Below are 24,165 nucleotides of genomic sequence, written 5' to 3' on the forward strand. Positions count from 1 at the left end.
GGCGGAGGCGGAAGAGACTCTCCCCACGCATGCGCGTGGAAACTGTCAGCGGCCGCTGACGCTCCCGCGCATGCGCCGCATTTCCGCGCCAGCTGGCGGGGCAACAAACGCCATTTCCACCAGCTGGCGGGGCGGAAATCCCTCCGGCGTCGGCCTAGCCCCTCAATGTTGGGGTTAGGCCGCCAAAGATGCGGAGCATTACGCACCTTTGGGCCGGCGCGATGCCCGTCTGATTGGCGCCAGTCGGCGGACATCGCGCCGTTGGGGGAGAATTTTGCCCGTGGTCAGTGGGAGGGATGGGTCAGTCAGTTAAGCAATAACAACTCACATTTGACAGGTCCTCCGGGTGGGGCCCATTGGTCCCTCACCTCTGCGGCTTCCGCCAACCTCCGTGTGGGTGACCGCCCTGTCCTCAGCCACCTCAGTCACCTCCAGGGCCCATTACTCAAAGGTGGTGAGGAGTCTTACGTGTTCTTTGAGAACCGGAAGTGAGCTCAGCTTTATTTAAACCTCTTTATCTTCTTCAACAGTTGTCTTTTTCCACCTGGCTACGTTTCCGCTAACACAAACAAAATACTCTCATCCAATCCTTACTCATCACCTGACTGAGATTCTCTAGCACGCTGCACATCGCCCTGATGAGCTCCACCTTGATACAAACTTCACAAGGTTCAAATCTGTCCAAACAATGTCCCTGTCCTTGGTTATTTCATTGGTTTCCCCATGCTGTAATGAATTGATTTAAAATCTGAGAATTTATTTGTATATTCCTCCATGGCCTTGCTTGACCCTATTTCAGTAACTTCTTCCAGCTCACACCATACAGCCCACTAAGGCCAGCTCTCTATTCCAGCTCACCCCATACGGCCTCTGAGGTCAGTTCTCTATTCCAGCTCACACCATACGGCCCTTTGAAATCAGCTCTCTATTCCAGCTCACACCATACGGCCCTTTGAAATCAGCTCTCTATTCCAGCTCACACCATACGGCCCTTTGAAATCAGCTCTCTATTCCAGCTCACACCATACGGTCCTTTGAAATCAGCTCTCTATTCCAGCTCACACCATACGGACTCTGAGGTCAGCTCTCTATTCCCGCTCACCCCATACGGCCTCTGAGGTCAGCTCTCTATTCCAGCTCACAACATACGGCCCTTTGAAATCAGCTCTGTATTCCAGCTCACACCATACGGCCTCTGAGATCAGCTCCCCATTCCAGCTCACACCATACGGCCCTTTGAAATCAGCTCTCTATTCCAGCCCACACCATACGGCCTCTGAGATCAGCTCTCCATTCCAGCTCACACCATACGGCCCTTTGAAATCAGCTCTCTATTCCAGCTCACACCATACGGCCTCTGAGATCAGCTCTCCATTCCAGCTCACACCATACGGCCCTTTGAAATCAGCTCTCTATTGCAGCTCACACCATACGGCCTCTGAGATCAGCTCTCTATTCCGGCTCACACCATACAGCCCTCTGAAATCTGGGGTGGGATTCTCCGACACCCCGACGGGTCGGAGAATCGCCGGGGGCTGGCGTGAATCCCGCCCCCGCCGGTTGCCGAATGCTCCGGCACCGGAGATTCGGCGGGGGCGGGAATCGCGCCGCGCCGATTGGCGGGCCCCCCCCCCCCCGGCGATTCTCCGGCCCGGATGGGCCGAAGTCCCGCTGTTGGAATGCCTGTTCCGCCAGCGTGGATTAAACCACCTCTCTTACCGGCGGGACAAGGTGGCGCGGGTGGGCTCCGGGGTCCTGGGGGGGGCGCGGGGCGATCTGGCCCCGGGGGGTGCCCCCACGGTGGCCTGGCCCGCGATCGAGGCCCACCGATCCGCGGGCGGGCCTGTGTCGTGGGGGCACTCTTTTCCTTCAGCCTTCGCCATGGTCTCCACCATGGCGGAGGCGGAAGAGACCCCCTCCACTGCGCATGCGCGGGAATGCCGTGAGCGGCCGCTGACACTCCCACGCATGCGCCACCTGGCAATGTCATTTCCGCGCCAGCTGGCGGGGCACCAAAGGCTTTTCCCGCCAGCTGGCGGGGCGGAAATCAGTCCGGCGCGGGCCTAGCCCCTCAAGGTTAGGGCTCGGCTCCTCAAGATGCGGAGGATTCCGCACCTTTGGGGCGGCGCGATGCCGGACTGATTTGCGTTGTTTTGGGTGCCGGTCGGCGGACATCGCGCCGATTACGGAGAATTTCACCCCAGCTCTCTATTCCAGCTCATACCATACGGCCTCTGAGATCAGCTCTCTATTCCAGCTCACGACATACAGCGGTGGCATGGCAGCGTGCTGTCTGGGGTTTGCTCGGAGGGAGCGGTTTAGGTGCCGGGTTGTCCATCGGGAAGCACCCGGTAAGTCTTGCTCGCTTCCGCACTTAGTGATTCCGTGAGATCACGTCCTGAGACTCTGAGATTACCTTGCTTACCCAGGTCGCGCTTTAAAAAAACATATTTTTATTAAGGCATCTCTGGCTGTATTTCCCCCTCCCCATTAGCCGAGAGACACTGAGAGCAAGTACAGTGCCCCGCGTCAGAAATCAGCTAACCCAGTGGACTGGCAATTATATTTCAGTTTAACAAAGCTTTCCTAATTGGTGGGATTGGGAAGCAGAATTGACTTTTCAATAGTTGGTGCTCATTGGAGCCATTGTTTCCTGAAAATCCAGACAAAAATCCAGCATTGAAATCCTGACAGAAATATGTGGAAATTATTATAGTAATATTCATATGGAAGTGTAAATTTCCAGTTCGTGCCAGCAAATGGAACCAATTACAGAGTGCCTTTAGCAAGAGCTGTAGCTCTGATGTCAGTTACAGAAATAAAATCAACTGCATGTGTTAATAACATCACAGCTGCTACCTTTGATTGTAACTGTCAGTAAATATATATATTTTATGATGATTATAACATTCTATTAATAGTCCCAGAATGAGCTAAAGATTCTAGAATTGGGTGGTTAGTTTGCTTTGTCACTGTGCACAGCTAAAAATGATCTGAAAGTCATTAGCGCTTCTTGTGGGAATGAGGCATCCTTGAAGCACAGCACATCCGTTTCACTCTGGACATCCGATCAACAATAACTTCCATATCAGTCTCTGTAGCTGAATATGTTGATTGAGTTTTTTGAGGGGGTGACCAAGAAGGTAGATGAGGGCAGTGCAGTAGACGTTGTCTACATGGACTTTAGCAAAGCCTTTGACAAGGTACCGCATGGTAGGTTGTTGCAGAAGGTTAAAGCTCACGGGATCCAGGGTGAGGTTGCCAATTGGATTCAAAATTGGCTGGACGACAGAAGACAGAGGGTGGTTGTAGAGGGTTGTTTTTCAAACTGGAGGCCTGTGACCAGTGGTGTGCCTCAGGGATCGGTGCTGGGTCCACTGTTATTTGTGATTTATATTAATGATTTGGATGAGAATTTAGGAGGCATGGTTAGTAAGTTTGCAGATGACACCAAGATTGGTGGCACAGTGGATAGTGAAGAAGGTTATCTAGGATTGCAACGGGATCTCGATCAATTAGGCCAGTGGGCCGACGAATGGCAGATGGAGTTTAATTTAGATAAATGTGAGGTGATGCATTTTGGCAGATCGAATCAGGCCAGGACCTACTCAGTTAATGGTATGGCGTTGGGGAGAGTTATAGAACAAAAAGATCTAGGAGTACAGGTTCATAACTCCTTGAAGGTGGAGTCGCAGGTGGACAGGGTGGTGAAGAAGGCATTCGGCATGCTTGGTTTCGTTGGTCAGAACATTGAATACAGGAGTTGGGACGTCTTGTTGAAGTTGTACAAGACATTGGTACGGCCACACTTGGAATACTGTGTGCAGTTCTGGTCACCCTATTATAGAAAGGATATTATTAAACTAGAAAGAGTGCAGAAAAGATTTACTAGGATGTTGCCAGGACTTGATGGTTTGAGTTATAAGGAGAGGCTGGATAGACTGGGACTTTTTTCCCTGGAGCGTAGGAGGCTTAGGGGTGATCTTATAGAGGTCTATAAAATAATGAGGGACATAGATAAGGTAGATAGTCAACATCTTTTCCCAAAGGTAGGGGAGTCTAAAACTAGAGGGCATAGGTTTATGGTGAGAGGGGAGAGTTTCAGAAGGGCCCAGAGGGGCAATTTCTTCACTCAGAGGGTAGTGAGTGTCTGGAATGGGCTGCCAGAGGTAGTAGTAGAGGCGGGTACAATTGTGTCTTTTAAAAAGCATTTAGATAGTTACATGGGTAAGATGGGTATAGAGGGTTATGGGCCAAGTGCGGGCAACTGGGACTAGCTTAATGGTAAAAACTGGGCGGCATGGACTGGTTGGGCCGAAGGGCCTGTTTCCATGCTGTAAACTTCTATGATTCTATGTGTCCCAAGTACTGTGTGTCGCTGGCCTGGTGATATATATGCAGCAGTCCAGACTCCTTCCAGTGCAGGGTCTTCGGGGGAAGTGAAGTAATGTCATCTTTTTATGGCACTAGCTGCCATAAACCAGATAAATTTAAAGTCACATTGAGAAGCTAGGGAGAAGGAGTCGGGTGTTAAAGTTGGTCGGAGTGGGATCGGGGTGGGGGGGGGGGGGGGGGTGGGGAGGAGATGGGTAGAATGGTCAGTGCGGGATTGGGGGTGGGGGGTGGGGGGGGGGGGCAGATGTGTAGAAACGGGAGATATCCGGAGCTCAGGAGGACAACTGCGGGGTTAATCGTTGGGGGTGGGGGGGGGGGGTCAGGAGGTATTCCAGGTGTTTTGAGTAGTCACAGGAGGTGGGGTGAGGTGGGGGTGGGGTGAGGTTGGGCTTTCGGGGGGGGGGCGGGTGCAGGGTTTCAGTTTTTTAGTTATCCATAAATTAGAAGTAGTTAGAATTCATTAAACTTTCCCAGGATAATTCTTCTACTGAGAGAGTCAGAAACCATCCAAAGTGTCTGATTTAAATCAGAGTATCAGATGGTCCGAGGTGCTGCCCATAGGAAATGTTAACGTCCCGGGCAATTCCCATGCTCTCCTTGGCATGGGGTCATCTGCTGGCTGTTCTCCAGTGCATCTTCTGGCGTATCTCAGGGCATCGCCCTGCCCCGGCGCCAAAGCTCCGTTCCACGGAGCTGAAGGGAAAAAGAAGAGGAGAGACTGGTCCTGGTCAGCGGAGCAGCTGCAAGTGGAGGAGGAGTGGGGATCGCAACAAGAAACTGCCTGAAAGTCTGAGCACTTCAAAAAACAAAATAATTTTTTTTATTCACCTTTTATTTCCCCCTCTCCTGAAAATTAAAAAACGTTTTTCAAAAAAAAACTCTCTAAAAAAAGATTTTTTAAATTCCTTTTTATAAAAAAAAAAAATTGTTTTTAAAAGGTTTTTTTTTCTTTGGGGGAAAAAAAAGAATCTCTTTCTCGCACCAAACCCAGGGGAAAAAAGAGAAAGGCACATAACAGGAATAGTAATAAATTGGGGCGACGGCGAGATGCAAGGAGCGGCAGCGAAGGCGAAGGAAAAAAGCAGGTGCTGTGGCCGCGCAGGTAGACGACCCCACAGGGCGAGGTGGAGGTTCAGGCGAACCAGGAGGCGGAAAAGCTGGCGAGCCGAGCAGCGGAGCAGGAACAGGACGCAGCGACCACCCCCCCCCCCACACACACCCACACACAGGTGGAGGAATGGAGAAGCGTGCTGAAAACGGAAATAAACACCATAAATGAGGAGATAAACGACATGAGGGAGGCACTCAGGACGAAGCTCCACACGATGATGAAGGAGATGCTGGCGGAGACAAGGGACAAAATGCAGCGAACCTGGAAAGGAAGCTGGAGGTGCAGGAGAAAACGATTCAGGAGTTGGAGAGGGCCGACTCAGACCAGAGCGACAGGATGGTAACTCAGGAAACCGAGGTGAAAAGGCTGGTAATGACCCAGGGGAGCCTAAGAGGGAAAGTGAAGGACCAGGAAAATAGGTCCAGACGCAGAATGTTAAAATAGTGGGTCTGCCAGAGGGGATGGAGGGCAGAGACCTAATAGGCAACGTCACCCAAATGCTGGGCAAGCTAGTGGGAAGGGAGAAATTTCCAAACCCCCCAGAAATCGACAGGGTGCACAGGTCGCTCCGACCCAGGCCCAAAGCCGGGGAGTAGCCCAGAGCGATTATCATGAAGCTACACAGGTTCCAAGACAGGGAAAAAATCCTAAAGTGGGCCCGGCAGACGAAATCGAACATGTGAGAAGGGAAGATCATAAGGGTGCACCAGGACATTGGGGCAGACCTGGGCAAAAGAAGGGCTGAATTCAACAGGGCCAAATCAGCACTCTACAAAAGTAATGTGAAATTTGGGATGTTATTCCCGGCCAAACTCTGGGTAACATTTGAGGGGAAGGAGCTGTTTTTTAACACCCCAGCGGCAGCGGAGGGATTTGTTAGAGCGAACAAACTGGGGGAGGGACAGCCGCAACGGCCATCATGAAAGTGACGGGGATGGAAAAGAAAGGAAAAATCGGAACAAAGAGCGGAGGGCAGACCGCAAACAGAGACAATACGATCACGAACTGTACACCCGTGTTGGGTGCACTGTGCGGGACTGTGCTAACACGTTCCCAGGCTCGTACCATCTCTCAATGCAATGGGGGGGAGCGGAGCAAGGTGAATGAGGGTGAGAAAGGTGGACAGGAGGGCGAGACAAGGGCTAGCAAAAGGAAGGTAAAACAGGACCAGAGCAGGGAAAGTGCTGGGAGGGGGGCCACCGTGCTAGTGGGGACGGCCAACACGGGAGGACAGGAAAAAAGGAGGGCCGCAGCGCGTTTCTCAGGGGAGAGGAAGGTCCCTGGCACAAAGAAAGGGGGGGGAAACAGGGCAGAAGGGGGGAAGAACACAGGAGAGGGGACAGAGGGACAGGGACTATGGGGGGGGGGGAGGAGTCGGGGGGAGAGCACAGAACAGAAGAGAAGCAAAGGGAAGGGTGAAGTAGATAAGCAGCACGAACACAGGCCTCGGCGGGCATGGAGCAGGGCGAGGAACCAAGGTAGCGCCACAAACAGCCACTCAAGAGGGCTGCAGGGCGGAGGGAGACCCTGGAGTGCAGACGCGCAGCCACATGGCGTACACACAGCTGGCGGCCATTGTGTGCCCCCTGGACAAAAGGAAACCCCGGAGCCCTGGGGCCCGACCTCATGGCGAGAGTGGCAACCGTGGCCATTTGGGACGGCCCCCTTTCGAAGGGAAACTCCGGAGTGCAGGGGCGCATCCACCAGGTAAGTATGGGTGATCCCACAGAACCGGGGGTCGAAAACCCCCCATCAGGATTGTTACCTGGAATGTAAGGGGATTCAACGGCCGGTGAAAAGATCCAGAGTCTTCAGCCACCTAAAAAGCCTAAAAGCAGACAATCTACCTACAAGCGATGCACCTGAGGGAGAAGGACTGACGGTTGGTAAGGATGGGCTGGGTGGGACAGACATACCACTCATGCTACAGGACGAGGGCTAGGGGGGGTGGCAATATTAATTAGCAAGAGGACGAGGTTTACGGAAACCAAGACAGTTACGGACCCAGGGGGACGGTCCGTCATGGTCAGCGGTGTCCTGGAAGGGGCACCGCACCGGTCGTACTGGTAAATGTGTACGCTCCCAACTGGGCAACATAGAATTCATAAAGAAGACCATAGCAGAAATCCCCGACCTTGACACACACCGACTGATCATGGGGGGCGATTTCAACTGTGTACAGGACCCACTGACCGACTGATCAAACCCCAGAGCAGGGAAAAAGACTGGCATGGCTAGGGAACTAGGAGCATTTATGGAGCAGATGGGGGCGGTGGACCCATGGAGGTTCCTGCACCCGGGAGAGAAGGAATTTTCATACTTCTCAAAAGTACACAAGGTATACACCCGTATCGACTTCTTTGCAGTGGGGAAATCGGTGCTTCCAGGGATCACGACAACGGAGTACTCCGCGATCGTTATCTCTGACCACGCTCCACACTATATGGATGCGAGGCTGGAGACAGGCCAGGCCCAGCGCCCCACATGGAGGCTGGACATGGACCTCCTGGCCGACAAGGCCTTCTGTCAAAAAATATCGCGGGCCATAGGCGACTACGTCAGTAACAACCAAAACGGGGAGGTCGCCCCCTCCATGTCCTGGGAAGCACTGCAGGCCGTGATTAGAGAAGAGACCATAGCCTACAAGGCAAGCAGAGATAGGGAAGAGAGGGTGGCCAGGCAACATTTGGTGGACTCCATCCGGGAAGTCAACAGAAAATATTCTGAGGCCCCGACTGTAGAGCTGCTGGTGGAGAGGAAAAAGCTGCAAATGGACTTTAACTTGCTATCCACTAGGAAAGCAGTGTACCAACTCCGCCAGACACGGGGCCCTTTTACGAACACGGAGACAAGGTTGTCCGCCTATTGGCTCACCAGCTGAGAAAGCAGGCAGCCACAAGGGAAATAGCGCAGGTAAAGGATAGCAGAGGCAGACTGGTAACAGAACCACAGGAGGTCAATCGGGCATTTGAGACCTTCTACCGGGGACTGTACGCCTCCGAGCCCCCCAACGGGGACGCGGGGATGAAACAGTTCCTAGACGGACTGGAACTACCAGTTGTGGGGGACGACAGAGGGGGGGAGCTGGAATACCAACAGACCTGGGAGAAATCATGGAGAGCATCAGCTCCATGCAGGCGGGGAAGGCACCGGGACCCGACGGGTTCCCGGTTGACTTCTACAAAAGATTCGCACCAGTCCTGGCCCCACACTTAAGGGACATGTTCGCGGACTCACTGGCAAGGGGCACCCTGCACCCCCCACGCTAGCGCAGGCCACAATTTCATTGATACCCAAAAAAGATAAAGACCTGACGGAATGCGGATCATACAGACCCATTTCACTGCTGAACGTGGATGCGAAAATACTCGCAAAGGTCCTGGCCAAAAGACTGGAGGGCTGTGTACCAGAGGTGGTCGCAGTGGACCAAACCGGCTTTGCCAAGGTAGGCAGCTCACAGCGAACATCAGGCGGCTGCTGAACGTAATGATTCAGAAGTGATCGTCTCCCTGGACGCAGAAAAGGCCTTCGACAGAGTTGAATGGAAATACCTCCTCAAGGTACTGGAATGGTTTGGGCTTGGAGCGGGGTTCACTGCCTGGGTGAGTCTCCTGTATAACGCTCCCAAAGCGAGTGTCTGAACTAACACCACCAGCTCTGAATACTTCCAGCTGCAGAGAGGAACAAGACAGGGCTGCCCCCTGTCCCCACTCTTGTTTGCGCTAGCGATCGAACCCCTGGTGATAGCCCTGCAGGACGCAAAAAGCTGGAAGGGAATCCAGAGAGGAGACAGAGAGCACAGTTTCACTCTATGCAGATGACCTGCTCCTCTATGTCTCGAAGCCACAGGAGGGACTGAAGGCAATACTACAAATACTGAAAGAGTTTGGAACCTTCTCGGGCTACAAACTTAACCTGGGCAAAAGCGAGGCATTCCCTGTGAACCCAAACGTAGGAGGGAGAGAGCTGGAGGGGCTGCCGTTCAAAACAGCCCAGAACAGATTCCGCTACCTGGGGATCCAGATAGCCAGAGACTGGGCACCGATCCACAAGTGGAACCTGACCAGCCTGGTGGAGGAAGTAAGAAGAGACCTTCAAAGGTGGGACTCACTGCCACTCTCCCTGGCGGGGAGAGTGTAGACGATCAAGGTGAACGTACTGCCAAGGTTCCTCTTCTTGTTTAGATCCATTCCAATCTTCATCCCCGAGGCCTTTTTCCAAAACGTAGACAGTCTAATCATGGCGTTTGTGTGTGGGGGGGGGGGGGGTAAGAACCCGAGAATTCCCAAACTGACACTGCAAAGAAGAAAAATCAAAGGGGGTTTGGCCGTACCAAATCTACAATACTACCACTGGGCAGCAACGGCAGAAAGAGTGAGGAGATGGGTACAAGAACCCGACACAGATTGGGTACAAATGGAGGAGGCATCCAGTAAAGGAACGGCCCACCGGGCCCTGGCTACAGCAGCACTCCCATCCCCCTCAACAAGATACACAACAAGCCCAGTGGTAGCGGCCACGCTGAGAACGTGGACCCAGCTAAGACAACACTCCGGGATAGCCAAAATGTCCCCCGCCATGCTGGATACCACCTCCAAAAGATGGCGTCGGGACAGGGACACATTGACGGTCGGGGACTTCTACTTAGGGCACAGACTGGTGACACTAGAGGAACAGACGAGGAAGTGGAGGCTAGCAAAAGGACAGGAAATGAAACACTTCCTCCGCAAAGAGACAGTTGGGTCCCCAGGGCCCAGAATCCACACTACTAGAGGACCTGATAGGCACAACCAACGAGAAGGGGGGGCTATGTGGGAAAATATACGGACAGCTACTGGACAGAGCCCAGACTCCACTGGACAAGACAAAAATGGGAGGACGAACTGGGGACAGAGGTAGGGTGGGGACTCTGTAGCGAAGCACTGAGCAGGGTGAACTCCACCTCCTCCTGCGCAAGGCTGAGCCTAATGCAGCTCAAAGTGGTGCACAGAGCGCACCTGACCAGAACCTGAATGAGCAGGTTCTTCCTGGAGGTGGAGGACAAATGTGAACGGTGTCAGAGGGGCCCGGCCAACCACACCCACATGTTTTGGGCTTGCCCCAAGCTTGCTGGGTTCTGGACAGGCTTCTCCGAGGCAATATCCAAGGTTGTGGGGGTGAAGCCATGCCCAATAGTGGCAATCTTCGAGGTATCGGAGCAGCCAGAGTTACACATGGGGAAGGGGGCCAACGCCCTCGCTTTCACTTCCCTAATCGCATGCCAGAGAATCCTGCTCGGCTGGCGATCGGCAGCACCACCCAAAGCTGCAGACTGGCTCGCTGACCTTTCAGAATTTCTCCACCTGGAGAAGATTAAGTATGCCACCCGAGGTTCATCTGTTGATACTAAAGGGGCTGTAGGACAAGTTGCGTTTGGTGTGGGATTTTCAGCTTCATAGTTAGGCTTGAATCAGTCAAAACTGATGAAATAATAGGCTAACGTCTTTTTTATTAGGTTCTGATATAAAACACATTTGGAACAGAATCAATCAATTTCCAAGTGGGTCCACCTCCAGAACAGAAGTTTTCACAATTGGACGAAATTGTTTCTGAGATAGCAGTTGTGAGGAAATGTTGCACTGGTGCTCTCTGAATGCCCTTCTGGGCTTTGCACTGAGACACTTAGTTGGAAACAGAATAGAGCAAGTTTTGCCCAAATCTAACTTGCAGATGTTTGATGCTAATAGTGCAATAAAAACAAGAAAAGGGTTCCCTTCCCTAGGATTAATATCTATCCAATGTCATGAGCACAGGAAACACCGAGAAACAGAAGTAATCGAACAATAAACACATCAAATGTATTTTTCTCAGAAGATTTTTCAAAACTTAATTTGTGTCAATATGAAAGCAAATGGGAAAATGTTAATGTGATTTCTTTGCACAGTAAAGATTAGTTTTCTGTATGATAAATCATGTCAGAAATAATGGGCGGGATTCTCCGACCCCCCCACCGGATCAGAGAATCCCTGGGGGCTGCATGAATCCCGCCCCGTCGCTCCGACGCCGGCTGCTGTATTATCCGGCGCCGGTTTTCGGGCGGGGGCCCTTGGCAGCGGCCCCCCCGGCAATTCTCCGGGCCCCGATGGGCCGAGTGGCCGTCATTTCCTGGCCAGTCCCACCGCCATGAAATGGACATGGTCCATCACGGCGGGACCTGGCTTGTTGGCCATCTAGCGGGGTCCTCGGGGAGGGGCGGGGGGCGGGGGATCTAGCCCTGGGCGGGGCCCCCACAGTGGCCTGGCCCGCGATCGGGGCCCACCGATCTGCGGGCGGGCCTGTGCCGCGGAACCACACCAGCAGTCCTGCGCATGCACCAACTCGCGCCGGCCCTTCGCCGCCGGTTGGCGCGGCGCCAACCCCTCCGGTGCCAGCCTAGCCCCCGGAGGTGCGGAGGATTCCGCAACTGCCGGGCAGCCTGACGCCGGCGTGGTTCGTGCCGCTCTTGGCGCCAGCGTCGGGCCATCCGGCCAGTTGCGGGGGAATCCCGCCCAATGTGTTGCAGTGTCATAAATATGTACTTCATATGCAGGAGGGTTATTAATGTCAGATTGTGGGCCAATTGGATTACAAGGCTTGGAAGAATTTGAAATCCACAAATTTCACCGTGAATTTTATACAACAGACTTTTTCACAATTGGAGAATCATGTTTGATCCTTTTTTTCTCCGGCTAAGAAGGCAGATTACAAATTAAATAAAAATAATCTTTATTGTCACAAGTTGGCTTACATTAACATTGCAATGAAGTTACTGTGAAAAGCCCCCAGTCGCCACATTCCAGCGCCTGTTCGGGTACACGGAGGGAGAATTCAGAATGTCCAATTCACCTAACAGCACATCTTTCAGGACTTGTGGGAGTAAACCGGAGCACCAGGAGGAAACCCACGCAGACACAGGGAGAACGCACAGACAGTGGCCCAAGCCAGGAATCGAACCTGGGACTCTGGTGCTGTGAAGCAACAGTGTTAACCGCTGTGCTACCGTGCCACCCATAATGGAAGAAGTGCAGCTCACTGCCTGCGAATTACATCAGTTCAAAGACATTTGTGTTTCCATTCGGAGCCTCCTTGATGAACAACCCAGAAACCTTCTGTATGAAAGAACAGCTATGTCATGAGCAATGTTTTCCCCTGCTCCCCTGAAGCTAACTGTTGCTAGGAATCAGCTCCAAAGGCACCCAGAGCCTCCTCATACCTTTCCTCAGATGGCCATACTTTAATTCTGAGAGTGCCAAGAGGCTAGTCATCTGTGGATGGCCTCACAACTGAGCCATAATCCTGTTGTTGCCTGACACCCCAGGAATAGGCGCCGTGGCATGGCTATTCCTCTCCCTCACCCAGGAATGCTAAGGCAAATTGTTAACGCTCAGCTAAAATCAGCCAACTTAAGTGAGATAAGAAGTTGAAGCTTCCAGTCCCTATGCCTTGGTGCTGGATCAGGGTATACCTTTATCCAATAAGCCATGAGGGAAACCCAAGCAGATATGCTTAACGGGACAAGCGATATAGAATACAGTAAACATAAGCTGCAGTTACATAATTTAATTAAATTGGGACTTTGGAACTCATGAGTGATCAGGTCTGCCTGACTCATAAAAGCTATACTAAAACTAATTTTATCCCACAGTACTTTATGCTCTTTTGGTGTTATGTTGTTTCTTGTTGCCAGGGTGACACATTAAACACAAAATATCAGGTGGATCTTGGAGATGGTTTTAAGGCTATTTATGTAAACCTCACACTGATGGACGAACCAATTCAACACAGATATGAGAAACCAGGAATCTACCGTGTCTCTGTGAAAGCGGAAAACATTGCAGGGTCTGACGAAGCCATGGTTTACATTCAGGTGAACTGTAAGTTGCTGCAGCTCAGAAGTATCTGAATCCAATAAAATGTTTGTTGATATTATTCCACCAGGGAGGTTTGGAGGTGGATTTCTGAATGAAATGAAAATCGCTTATTGTCATAAGTAGGCTTCAAATGAAGTTACTGTGAAAAGCCCCCAGTCGCCATATTGCAGCACCTGTTTGGGGAGGCTGGTATGGGAATTGAACCGGCGCGCGCTGCTGGTCTTGGTCTGCTTTACAAGCCAGCTATTTAGCCCACTGTGCTAAACCAGCCCCATAATGAACCGTGGCAATTTCCCCACATATTAGCGTGTTTGTTTGTTGCAGAATAGTTTTGCAGAGGCTTGACCTTAAAGTACAAAGAAAATAACTCATCAAGTTAAATTTGCAGTCTTCCATTTGCTGGAGTTGAAACCTTCATATTCAGCAGGGAGGTGTTTGCTTCTCTGTACGTGCATGCCTATATCCATGCTTTGTGTAAAAGAAAAATTGGCAACCTGCCATAATTCTTCAGAGGAAACTAAAAAGACAAAATCCCAATTGAGTGGATTTGGCTGTAGTATAACAGGGACAGATGATGATGGGGCTATTTTCCCTAGTTTGATTTCATTGTGTTATTTTAACCTTGTTCGTGCTGCTCCTGAGAGCATTTGCCTCACAGCTTTTAATGTAGCATTGAAAAACAGAAAAGAGATCATCTGGAGCCAGGGTTATCATCAGATAGATGTGGGGATTGAGAATTTACATTGTTGTGGATGCACTTACATAATGGGATAGAATTTCCACAGGGGTTCCCCAAAACACTGCCAAAGAAAAAGAGAAGGCTTGATACGCAGAGGGCATATGATTGGTTAAAGTTGGAAATGGAAAATTAGCGTTGGTTAAGGCACACTGGTGCAAAGAATGCATGGGATTTTATGTCAAGGTTACTTAATGTGCAACATGGGAAAGTGTTACACTTCCCAAGTGCATCAAGAATTTTCAGAACGTCTTTTTTAGTGTTTATGCAACTGTAAAAGATGTAATTGGAAAGTTGAAAAAGTAATGCAGAACCCAAACTTTTAAGTGTAATTAACTGAAGTATTGGATGAATGCATTTTAAGGTAAAGTCTTGTAGCGACTGATTAATTGGGCAGCATTGTGTACAGATGTTTTACTAATACAATTGCACTTGGCCTCCTCAGCACCTCTCCAGGTTGTGTATCTGGAGGCACTGCCAGTCATTCGCAGGAATCAGCAAGTGAATCTGACAGCATTAGTGCAGCCCAGCAACTCCAACCTCACAGTCTTCCAGTGGTGGCTGGGAGACAGCCTTGAGGTGGGTGTCATCTTATACACATCCAGATGATAAAATAAGGAAGTACTGTTTAAAATAAGAGGAGATGACATATTCCATGTTTTTGAACCATTTTTTGCAGCCTCGTCTTACCCTGGAAAACAGTCTCATAACCAGCTTTAGTGAGAACGGTCCGGTTAAAGTCACAGTCCAGGCCTCTTGTGGTAGTTCCATGGTTCAGGATTCAAAGGTGGTGAGGATATTTGGTAAGAAATCTGAAGTATTTCTTTGAAGCGTGGGGCTGTATCTTCATCTAGACAATTCTAGGGGAGGCGGTGGCATAGTGGTATTGTCAGTGGATGAGTAATCCAGAGATCGAGGGTAATGCTCTGGGATTCAGGTTTCAAATCCCACCATGGCAGATGATGCAATTTGAATTCAATAAAATTCTGGAGTCTAATGATGACCGTGAAGCCATTGTCTATTCTCATAAAAACCCATCTGGTTCACGTATGTCCTTTAGGGAAGGAAATCGGTCATCCTTACCTGATCTGGTCCACATGTGACTCCAGACATACATCAATGTGGTTGACTCTGAAATAGCCTAGCAAGCCACTCAGTTCAAGGACAATAAATGCTGGCCAGCCAGCGCCGCCCACTTCCCATGAAGAAATTTTAAAACTGTCCACATGATATATTACTGTGAATAATTGGTAAACTTTTGAGTGAAGGTCTTTTGTAATACTGTATAATGCCTGCCCATTCATCAGATGACACATGTAGATAGGACATGTTATTGTCTTGTTGGTTCAGCGATTTGCAAGCCATGGTGTAAAGAAATTAGTTGTTAAAGGATATCTGCCAGGACTTCCCTCTGGATGGAGTTCTGCCAGGACTGGACTTTCAGCAGTCCCTTCTGATCCCCCCCCCAAACTTGATATGTTTCCGTGGATTAGGAATCAGTCAGTATGTAAAGCAGGTTCCTGGTTGGGTTCCCACCATCAACAGAGATCCTGTCAGTGCGAGAGTGGAAAATCCGAGCATTAAAATAAGGAGCCAGGGATCTTAAAAGGGCAGAAACACCAGAATAACGACAGCTGTCCCATGAACGTCTCTTTTCAGATAGGAACCTTCAGGGCCTAAGTGTCTGACACCACATGAAAGAAGAAGAGGATGCTATAAGGCTTTCTTCTCCATGAGGAGATTTCAAGGCTTTTGCTGCTGCTTTCTAGGGTCCACCACTATCTTGTATGTAGCAGCCCCAAAAAGTGGCTATCAATGAAGTGGACAGAATGCAAATCCTTCTGGTACCTAGCCCATTCATCCTCTCTGCCATAGCATGTGTTAGATGTGGGGATGGAGAGCCAGCAGTGGTCCTGCTCAAGGACGTCCAGTTGGGCTGGTGATGTGTGGTAAGCACCATCTACCAAAATTACTTACACTCTCTGCCATCATCCTGCCTAATTTCAGATGCAATTGCAGAGGAATTTGCTCCTAGCTGCTGTTTGCCCAAAATAACACTTATTTCAAAATTTGCCCGTCAATTTGGGCCTCTGGAAGAATTAAGAGTTGTGGAAGTTGATTACAACTTTTTCCAAAACGTTTTTCACCTTAGTTCATAAATTCACTGAACCTGAGATCCCGATGGGACACTGCAATCAAAGCCAATGTGGGTTAGGGAATCGGCATTGCAGTGCTGGAGCCCTGACCCAACATGCATCCCCTCGGAGCATGGAACCCGTGGATCAGTAAATATGTTCTGCATTGTCAGTAGGAAAACTGTCCTATGAGTCATGCAGTTAATCTTGAATAAAATATAATATAACAATATATTAGAATTCTGAAGTTGTGTCCCAGAAAAACTATTTAAAGGGACTACATCACAGCAAGTTTCTAGATTACAAAGGAGGCACAAGCTGAATAAACCAATGCACATTCTCATTGTTAATGGGTGGAAGCTATGGGGAGTGCAGACACAAATTCCTTTTGTACAGGTGAGTGAGAAAGACCTTATACTTGGAGCATGTTTTAGGAAAATTGGCTCCTAAGTGATGCAAATTGTTGAAATGAATAATTGCATTAATTGAGCATCATGTCATCATAGCAGAATGGCCGTTGGTTCTTCACCAAACACAAAATTTACCAAAATCATTTTCAAGGAGAGAATAGTTTGAATAAATGTGTCATCAACCTTTACTACAGTTCTAGTACAAATGCATTGATGTTTCAGATCAGTTGGAAGTCGTACCTCTTGAATTTTCTCAGAACATCGACAGTTACAATCCTAATGTACCAGAATGGAGGGAAGATATTGGACAAGTTATATCGCGGATTTTAGCAGAGGTATTTGCTACTGAATCACTTACCGCCACCAGAAATCACACGCTTGGAATATTTCATGATTGTGTGATAAAGATTGCAGATTGGCATGTTGAAAATCTAACTCACAATCAGGAAATTAAAATTTCCATCGAAACGGTTAAACATCTGCCTAGTTATTTTGCATGGTTTGAGTCTATCTTCAATTGTCATTATCAAAGTCAGTGCAAGTGCCTTAAGGACTAGGTAGATGCATTTTTTTGTCTCACAGTGCATTGACTGAGAATATAGCAAGAATAGATCTTACAGTCTCTGCAGTTAGACAAGGTCACAGAATTAGAGTTTGCAACACAGTAGGACATCTAGCCATTGCACTGGTGATTTGAAATAGCTATTTACGAAATTCCATTCCTTCGCTCTCTTCCCACATATTTTCAAGTTTTCCTGTTTAAAGATGCATTTTCAATTTGTAGTTGCTCCAGACTTGCATCATTTTCCTGCACGTTAATTCAGAATTCCCATTTGACTATTTGAACAAAGATGGTGTTTCATTCAGTCAGGCTTCTCAGATGACATTGCTGAAAAGACATTTTGTAGAAGCTTTATGTCTTGCACTTGACAAGACAATCACAAGAATACCAATGTCAGGGGAAACAACTTTATACTGTATGAGAAGAAAGTGCTGATTGGTGGGCAGGTGGACACTGATTGGTGGAAGTGTTGCCATGGAGAATGCACCAGTTAATGGTTACCGAGAGTTAACTGCCAATCATTGTTTGAAAATTTAAACCAGGCAGCTTGACCCTGATTTGGGCATTTTCTTGAGGAATAAACCAGCGAATGCTTTCACTGAAATAGGTGCAAGAACAGGGTCCTGTGTATTAACATATGTAGCTTCCAGTACATGCAAATGCAGCACACTGCAAGCCCAACTGATGGTCTTAATTTGGTTGATATTATAAATTCTTAGCAGACTGAGGATTATTTAGCAAATGTTGTCCAGTCGTGGAATCAGATCTAATGTTGGACACTGTGTTTTGCATTTTGCAAGCGTGGGCTGGTTGGGTAGGGACTGAAACTTGTCCATTGTTAACAGCAGAAGGGACATGCTGTTTGATACGATCCTCCAATCTCCCCTTCACCAGCTTGTTTACATTGGCACCCTTCTCTCCTTCACCTGCTTGTTCACACTGGCACCCTTCTCACTTCCTAATTCATACTGATAGTCTTCTCACCATTCTGAATTCACAAAGGCTACCTATTCATTAGCACTCCTGGCTCCTACACAGTACTGCTATAACCTGGGCTGTGAAGTTCAATTCTATAAGCCACTGATGCTGGCATAAGGGAAGCCTGAGACTCTCGTGTGCCATGGTTTTTCTGACCATTTGTCACCACTATTAGGTTGGCCTGTGTACAGGGATTGTGCCACGATGCATGCATGCACTGGAATTGTGTAAAGTGATCAGATGATAATGCCAAACCGCTTCTAATGCTGATTTGGTTCATGTTAAGACCATAAGACATAGGAGCGGAAGTAAGGCCATTCGGCCCATCGAGTCCACTCCACCATTCAATCATGGCTCATTTCAACTCCATTTACCCTCTCTCTCTCCATAGCCCTTAATTCCTCGAGAAATCAAGAATTTATCAACTTCTGTCTTAAAGACACTCAACGTCCCGGCCTCCACCGCCCTCTGTGGCAATGAATTCCACAGATCCACCACTCTCTGGCTGAAGAAATTTCTCCTCATCTCTGTTCTAAAGTGACTCCCTTTTATTCTAAGGCTGTGCCACCGGGTCCTAGTCTCCCCTGCTAATGGAAACAACTTCCCTACGTCCACCCTATCTAAGCCATTCATTATCATGTAAGTTTCTATTAGATCTCCCCTCAACTTCCTAAACTCCACTGAATATGATGCCAGGATCCTCAGACGTTCATCGTATGTTAGGCCTACCATTCCTGGGATCATCCGTGTGAATCTCCGCTGGACCCGCTCCAGTGCCAGTATGTCCTTCCTGAGGTGTGGGGCCCAGAATTGCTCACAGTATTCTAAATGGGGCCTAACTAATGCTTTATAAAGCTTCAGAAGTACATCCCTGCATTTATATTCCAAGCCTCTTGAGATAAATGACAACGTTGCATTTGCTTTCTTAATTACGGACTCAACCTGCAAGTTTGCCTTTAGAGAATCCTGGACTAGGACTCCTAAGTCCCTTTGCACTTCAGCATTATGAATTTTGTCACCGTTTAGAAAATAGTCCATGCCTCTATTCTTTTTTCCAAAGTGCAAGACCTCGCACTTGCCCACGTTGAATTTCATCAGCCATTTCTTGGACCACTCTCCTAAACTGTCTAAATCTTTCTGCAGCCTCCCCACCTCCTCGATATTACCTGCCCCTCCACCTATCTTTGTATCATCGGCGATTTCCTGCAATTTCCAATTATATGGGTCCTGATAACATCTTCTCTTAATCATTCCTAGTTAAACATGCATTCAACTGCACAAAGGAACACACTCCCCACTACTCCCCTCCCCAAACCAACCTGACTATGGGCATTTAAAGGGTGAACCATGCAACCTTCAGATTAGGTGCTTTTGACATATTATGCTGGTTCAGAATTAGTAGAAATACTGTGTTGTTTGTTATTGGAGGGGTTTTGCAAACTTGGATTTACAAAGGAGTGGTGCTGGATTTTGCCATCAAGGTCAGAGGAGTTAGAAGGCCTTTCAGGAGTAAACTAGCTTCATAATGGAAGCTGTAGTTGCTGTAGTTGCAGAATGTCTTGAGCTGCAGCAAGGAAATGGAGCACAAACAACAGAGAGAGGAACTTGTGTGTAGAGAGAGGAGAAAGAGGCCTATCATTAGAAGACCTTGTTACCATGGAAGGCTGATCACTCGGATCACTCATCTGAATGTCATTAGTAACAGATTGCAGTTGACTATAAAGGTGAGACTTTTTCCCTTTTTATTATATTTTTCTTTTAATTTGGACTGGTACTTATCACACTGATAGGGGTGGCTTTGTAACTGAGCACTACTATGAGTATTGTATTTACGACAGGGACTTGCACATGCCTTTCATGAATAATATTCCTCAGGTGTGCTTTCGAGTTAAGGAATACGAATTTCAGGATGTACAACACTGGGGCTGTAGGAGAACTATCCTTCTTTCTTTTTTATATATACAGTTATAATAGTTGAGTACATCTTATCGTCTCCTTCGTTCTTGCCCTGATAAATGTGATTGGCCCACTGGGTAGGCAGCATGGTGGCGCAGTGGGTTAGCCCTGTAGTCTCACGGCGCCGACCTCCCAGGTTCGATCCCGGCTCTGGGTCACTGCCCGTGTGGAGTTTGCACATTCTCCCCATGTTTGTGTGGGTTTCACCCCTGCAACCCAAAGATGTGCAGGTTAGGTGGATTGGCCACGCTAAATTGCCCCTTAATTGGGAAAAAAAGAATTGGGTACTCTAAATTTAAAAACTTTGCATGCAAGCAACAAGGTGTTGCAGCACTGGGATTTGAATTGGGTACACTAAATTTATTTTTAAAAAATGATTGGCCCACTGCTGGGTGGTGTGTGTGTGACCTTTATCTCAATAGGCGAGGTTAGGTTGGAGAAAGGATGACTTATTCTCTTCCTCCTTACATTGCATTTCGCTTCTTTTTTGAAGAGAAAAGCTCCGTGGTATAGTTCTGGAAGGTATGTTGACAAGTCCAACTAGGCCTCACATTTGGTGAGGGAAACCCCCTGAGAGTTTTTTTTTAAAAAAAATATTTTTATTGGAGTATTTGTGAAATTTAATAACAAAAACAGAAAAAGAACAATCAGTGTCAAACATTAATAGTGCAAAAATAGATAATTCCCCGAACGGCTCTGTCTTCGCAGACCATCGAGAATAACAAAAAACAAACAAGCACAACCCCCCCCCCCCCCCCACCTCGGAAAGCTGCCACTGCCGACATTTTAAATTAAATATCCCCAAGAGAGTCGACGAACGACTGCCACCTCTGGGAGAACCCTAACATTGATCCTCTTAAGGCAAACTTTATTTTCTCGAGGCTAAGCAACCTAGCCATGTCACTAACCCAGGTCTCTACACTCGGGGGCTTCGAGTCCCTCCACATTAACAAGATCCATCTCCAGGCTACCAGGGAGGCAAAGGCCAGAACGTCGGCCTCTTTCACTCCCTGAACTCCCGGGTCTTCTGACACCCCAAAGATCACCACCTCTGGACTCGGCACCACCCGTGTTCCTAGCACCTTGGACCTTGCCCTGGCAAACCCCTAAACCTCCTGAGAGTTTATGGTTTAGGATGGATTGCTTTATGGTTGGGGATAGTTCTTCAGTGTTTGTTTTATTTTAGGTTTAAAGAATCTTTAGTTGCTAACTGGTGTTTCTGTAGGGGCAGCAGGTGGGTATCTCAAGGAGAGGAATTCCAGAGCTAGCAACTCATCCAAAACTCAACCGTCTGTGGTTTTGTAGCAGAGCAATGTTGTCATTCATTACTAACTTAACTTAATCAACCTCGCAAAAATAATTCACACGATTTTCCTTCCTACCTTCACAAGGTTTTGCTTCCTACCTTCATTTTCTTAAGTATTTGTGGATGCAAATTAGTCGTATATAAGTATTCCAGCTTCTTTTAGTAGTCATTTCCTGTCCCTTTCAATGACATCTCATTAACATTCAGAAGAATCAGTGTGAGACGTTTTCAAATATTTTGCCCAATGTAACAATCATTATCTTTGCAGACAACAGGCATGCCTGTGGAATTACTTTTAACAGTGGTCAGAGTGGGTCTGCCCACCACAGCAGAGCTCTACTTACTTCCACCACCAGAGAAACCAAAGAGGAAAAGGAGCATAACCACTGACAAGGTACCAAATTTGAATTATTATGGAAAAGTCGGAAATATAAAGACAACTTCGAATTATATGAAAACAGCCAAAACTGTGGAATTGGTTACTTCTATGAGTTTTACATATAATCAAAATAACTGATATTTGCATTGTGCCTTTAACATAGCAAAATGTCTGAAAGCATTTCAGAAAGGGTGGGAATGAAGGAACAAATGCTAAGCTGAAGAAAAGTTAAAGAGAAATACCGCAGATGCTGGAAACACTCGGTTGGTGAGGCAGCATCTGTGGAGAAAGAAAATAAAATTGTGATTTCAGGTATATCTCTATTGGAGTTAAAGAGAAGTTTGGGAGACATGATTGTGATCATGGTCTAAGAGGTTAGGTTTTTGTGAAGGCTTTTAAAAGTGGGGCGAAATGATGGCATGGGTTTGAGAAGAAAATTGCAGAGTGCAAAGCTAAGACAGCTGGAGATTCTGCCATCCATAATGGAGCAGAGGAAGATGAAACAAACAGTACTGCAATGTTCAAAACGGGCGAGGCTGCATCATGGGAAATTCAGAGGCTGGAGAACGTTACAGGGTTAGGAATGGGGAGTTGTGGAGAGACAGTGTAGACATTGTCCACATGTAGCAGATCGTATTTCCTGGTGATATTCATATTGATGTTCAGGTTTATGTGCATCTTGACTCAGGTTGTATTTATTCTTGTAGTAGGAGCTGTCTGTCCTGCTATGCAAATTTAAATTTCAGGTAATTATCTTAACCCTATTGTTGACATACACTGGAATTTCCTTAGTCCAGATTTCACATCATTCACATTATCTAATGATACTGAATTTTGATAATTATTAATAAATGGAATCGCTTATCAATAACTTATAATTTATATGCTAAATATGGGAACCATTGCCATTCTGTCAACTGAAATTGCCATCGTTTACAGATTTTAAACATAGAAAATCTGTACATAATTATGGTTCTATCTATAGGAAAATACAGAGAGGTGATTTTATTCAACCGAACAAGTCCAGAATGGCACTAGTTTTTAGCACTGGCTTGAAGTAGCATAGTGGTTATATTACTAGACTAGAAAATGTGAGTCCAAATCTCACAATGGCAGTAATTTGGTTGCACCATTACTGACGGAGCTGGCTAAATCCTGAGCTTGCAAAGGGATAAACCTACTTCACCCCATCCTCACCAATCTACCTGTCGGAGATACATCTGTCCATGACAGTATTGGTAAGCGTGATCGCCACAAAGTGTTGGAGATGAATTTCCATCTTCACACTGAGGTCGCCCACCATTGTGTTTGTGTCACCACTGCCATGTTAAATAGGACAGATTTAAAACAAATATTCCATCTCAAAACAGAAAATCAATGAGACGTGGTAGCTATCAGCAGCAGAACTGTATTTCAACAAATTTTGTAACCTCATGGCCCAGCATATCAGTCATCAAGCAAGATGACCAAACTGGCTGAATGAAGAGTGTAGTAGGGCATGCCAGGAGCAGCACCAGGCATGACTCAAAATGAGGGCCGGGATTCTCCTGCAATCAGTGGGGCGGGCAGTACCGGCTCCAAAGAGTGGTGTGAACCACACCGGCGTCGGGCCGCCCGGAAGGCATGGAATCTTCTGCACTTCCGGGGGCTAGGAGTGGTTGGTGCCACGCCAACCGGCGCCGAAGGGCCTCCGCCGGCCGCACGAGTTGGCACATGCGCAGGAGCGCCAACGTGTTCTGGCGCATGCGCAGAACCGCTGGCGCCTTTGCTGCGCATGCGCAGGGGATTTCTTCTCCGAGCCGGACATCGCGGAGCCTTACACAGGCCGGCGTGGAGGGAAAGAGTACCCCCATGGCACAAGCCCACCTGCAGATTGGTAGGCCCCGATCGTGGCCCCCCGGGGCCGGATCACCCGCACCCTCCCCCGAGGACTCCGTTGGCTGCCCCCCAAGCCAGGTCCCGCCATTATGGATCTTGCCCAGAGAATCGCCGGGGGGGCCATTGCCAACGGCCCCCGACCGGCGCGGCACCATCCCCGCCCCCGCCCAAATACCGGCGCCGGAGAATTCGGCAGCCGGCGTTGGAGCGGCGGGGCGGGATTCACGCCGCCCCTTGTGGGGGGGGGGGGGGTCTACTTGCTAAACAGCAGAAGCAGTTCGGGGCATGAGAGTCCCTTTCGAAGTGTCACTTATGCTCGGACTCGTACTATTGACATAACAGGAATAAATAACTCAATACCAAATAATGTATGAAAACAATTTTTTTAATTAAACAATTACTAATGATGTAGAAAAGGGGGAGAAAGATA

At 48.2% G+C, this 24,165-nt stretch overlaps 1 protein-coding gene across 5 annotated transcripts in view; it reads left to right on the plus strand.

Moving 5' to 3' along the window:
- The window catches only part of sorcs2 (sortilin-related VPS10 domain containing receptor 2), a 963,142-nt gene that overhangs the window by 882,152 nt on the left and 56,825 nt on the right, over nucleotides 1-24,165 (plus strand). For all 5 annotated transcript variants that reach the window (XM_072495949.1, XM_072495950.1, XM_072495951.1 and 2 more), the window contains exons 19-23: nucleotides 13,212-13,398; nucleotides 14,577-14,710; nucleotides 14,811-14,934; nucleotides 16,899-17,011; nucleotides 21,747-21,872. In XM_072495949.1, coding sequence (XP_072352050.1) covers nucleotides 13,212-13,398; nucleotides 14,577-14,710; nucleotides 14,811-14,934; nucleotides 16,899-17,011; nucleotides 21,747-21,872 — 684 coding nt within the window. The remainder of the gene's footprint in view (nucleotides 1-13,211; nucleotides 13,399-14,576; nucleotides 14,711-14,810; nucleotides 14,935-16,898; nucleotides 17,012-21,746; nucleotides 21,873-24,165) is intronic.

The sequence above is a fragment of the Scyliorhinus torazame genome, chromosome 3 (genome assembly GCF_047496885.1).
Source record: "Scyliorhinus torazame isolate Kashiwa2021f chromosome 3, sScyTor2.1, whole genome shotgun sequence".
Taxonomy (NCBI): domain Eukaryota; kingdom Metazoa; phylum Chordata; class Chondrichthyes; order Carcharhiniformes; family Scyliorhinidae; genus Scyliorhinus; species Scyliorhinus torazame.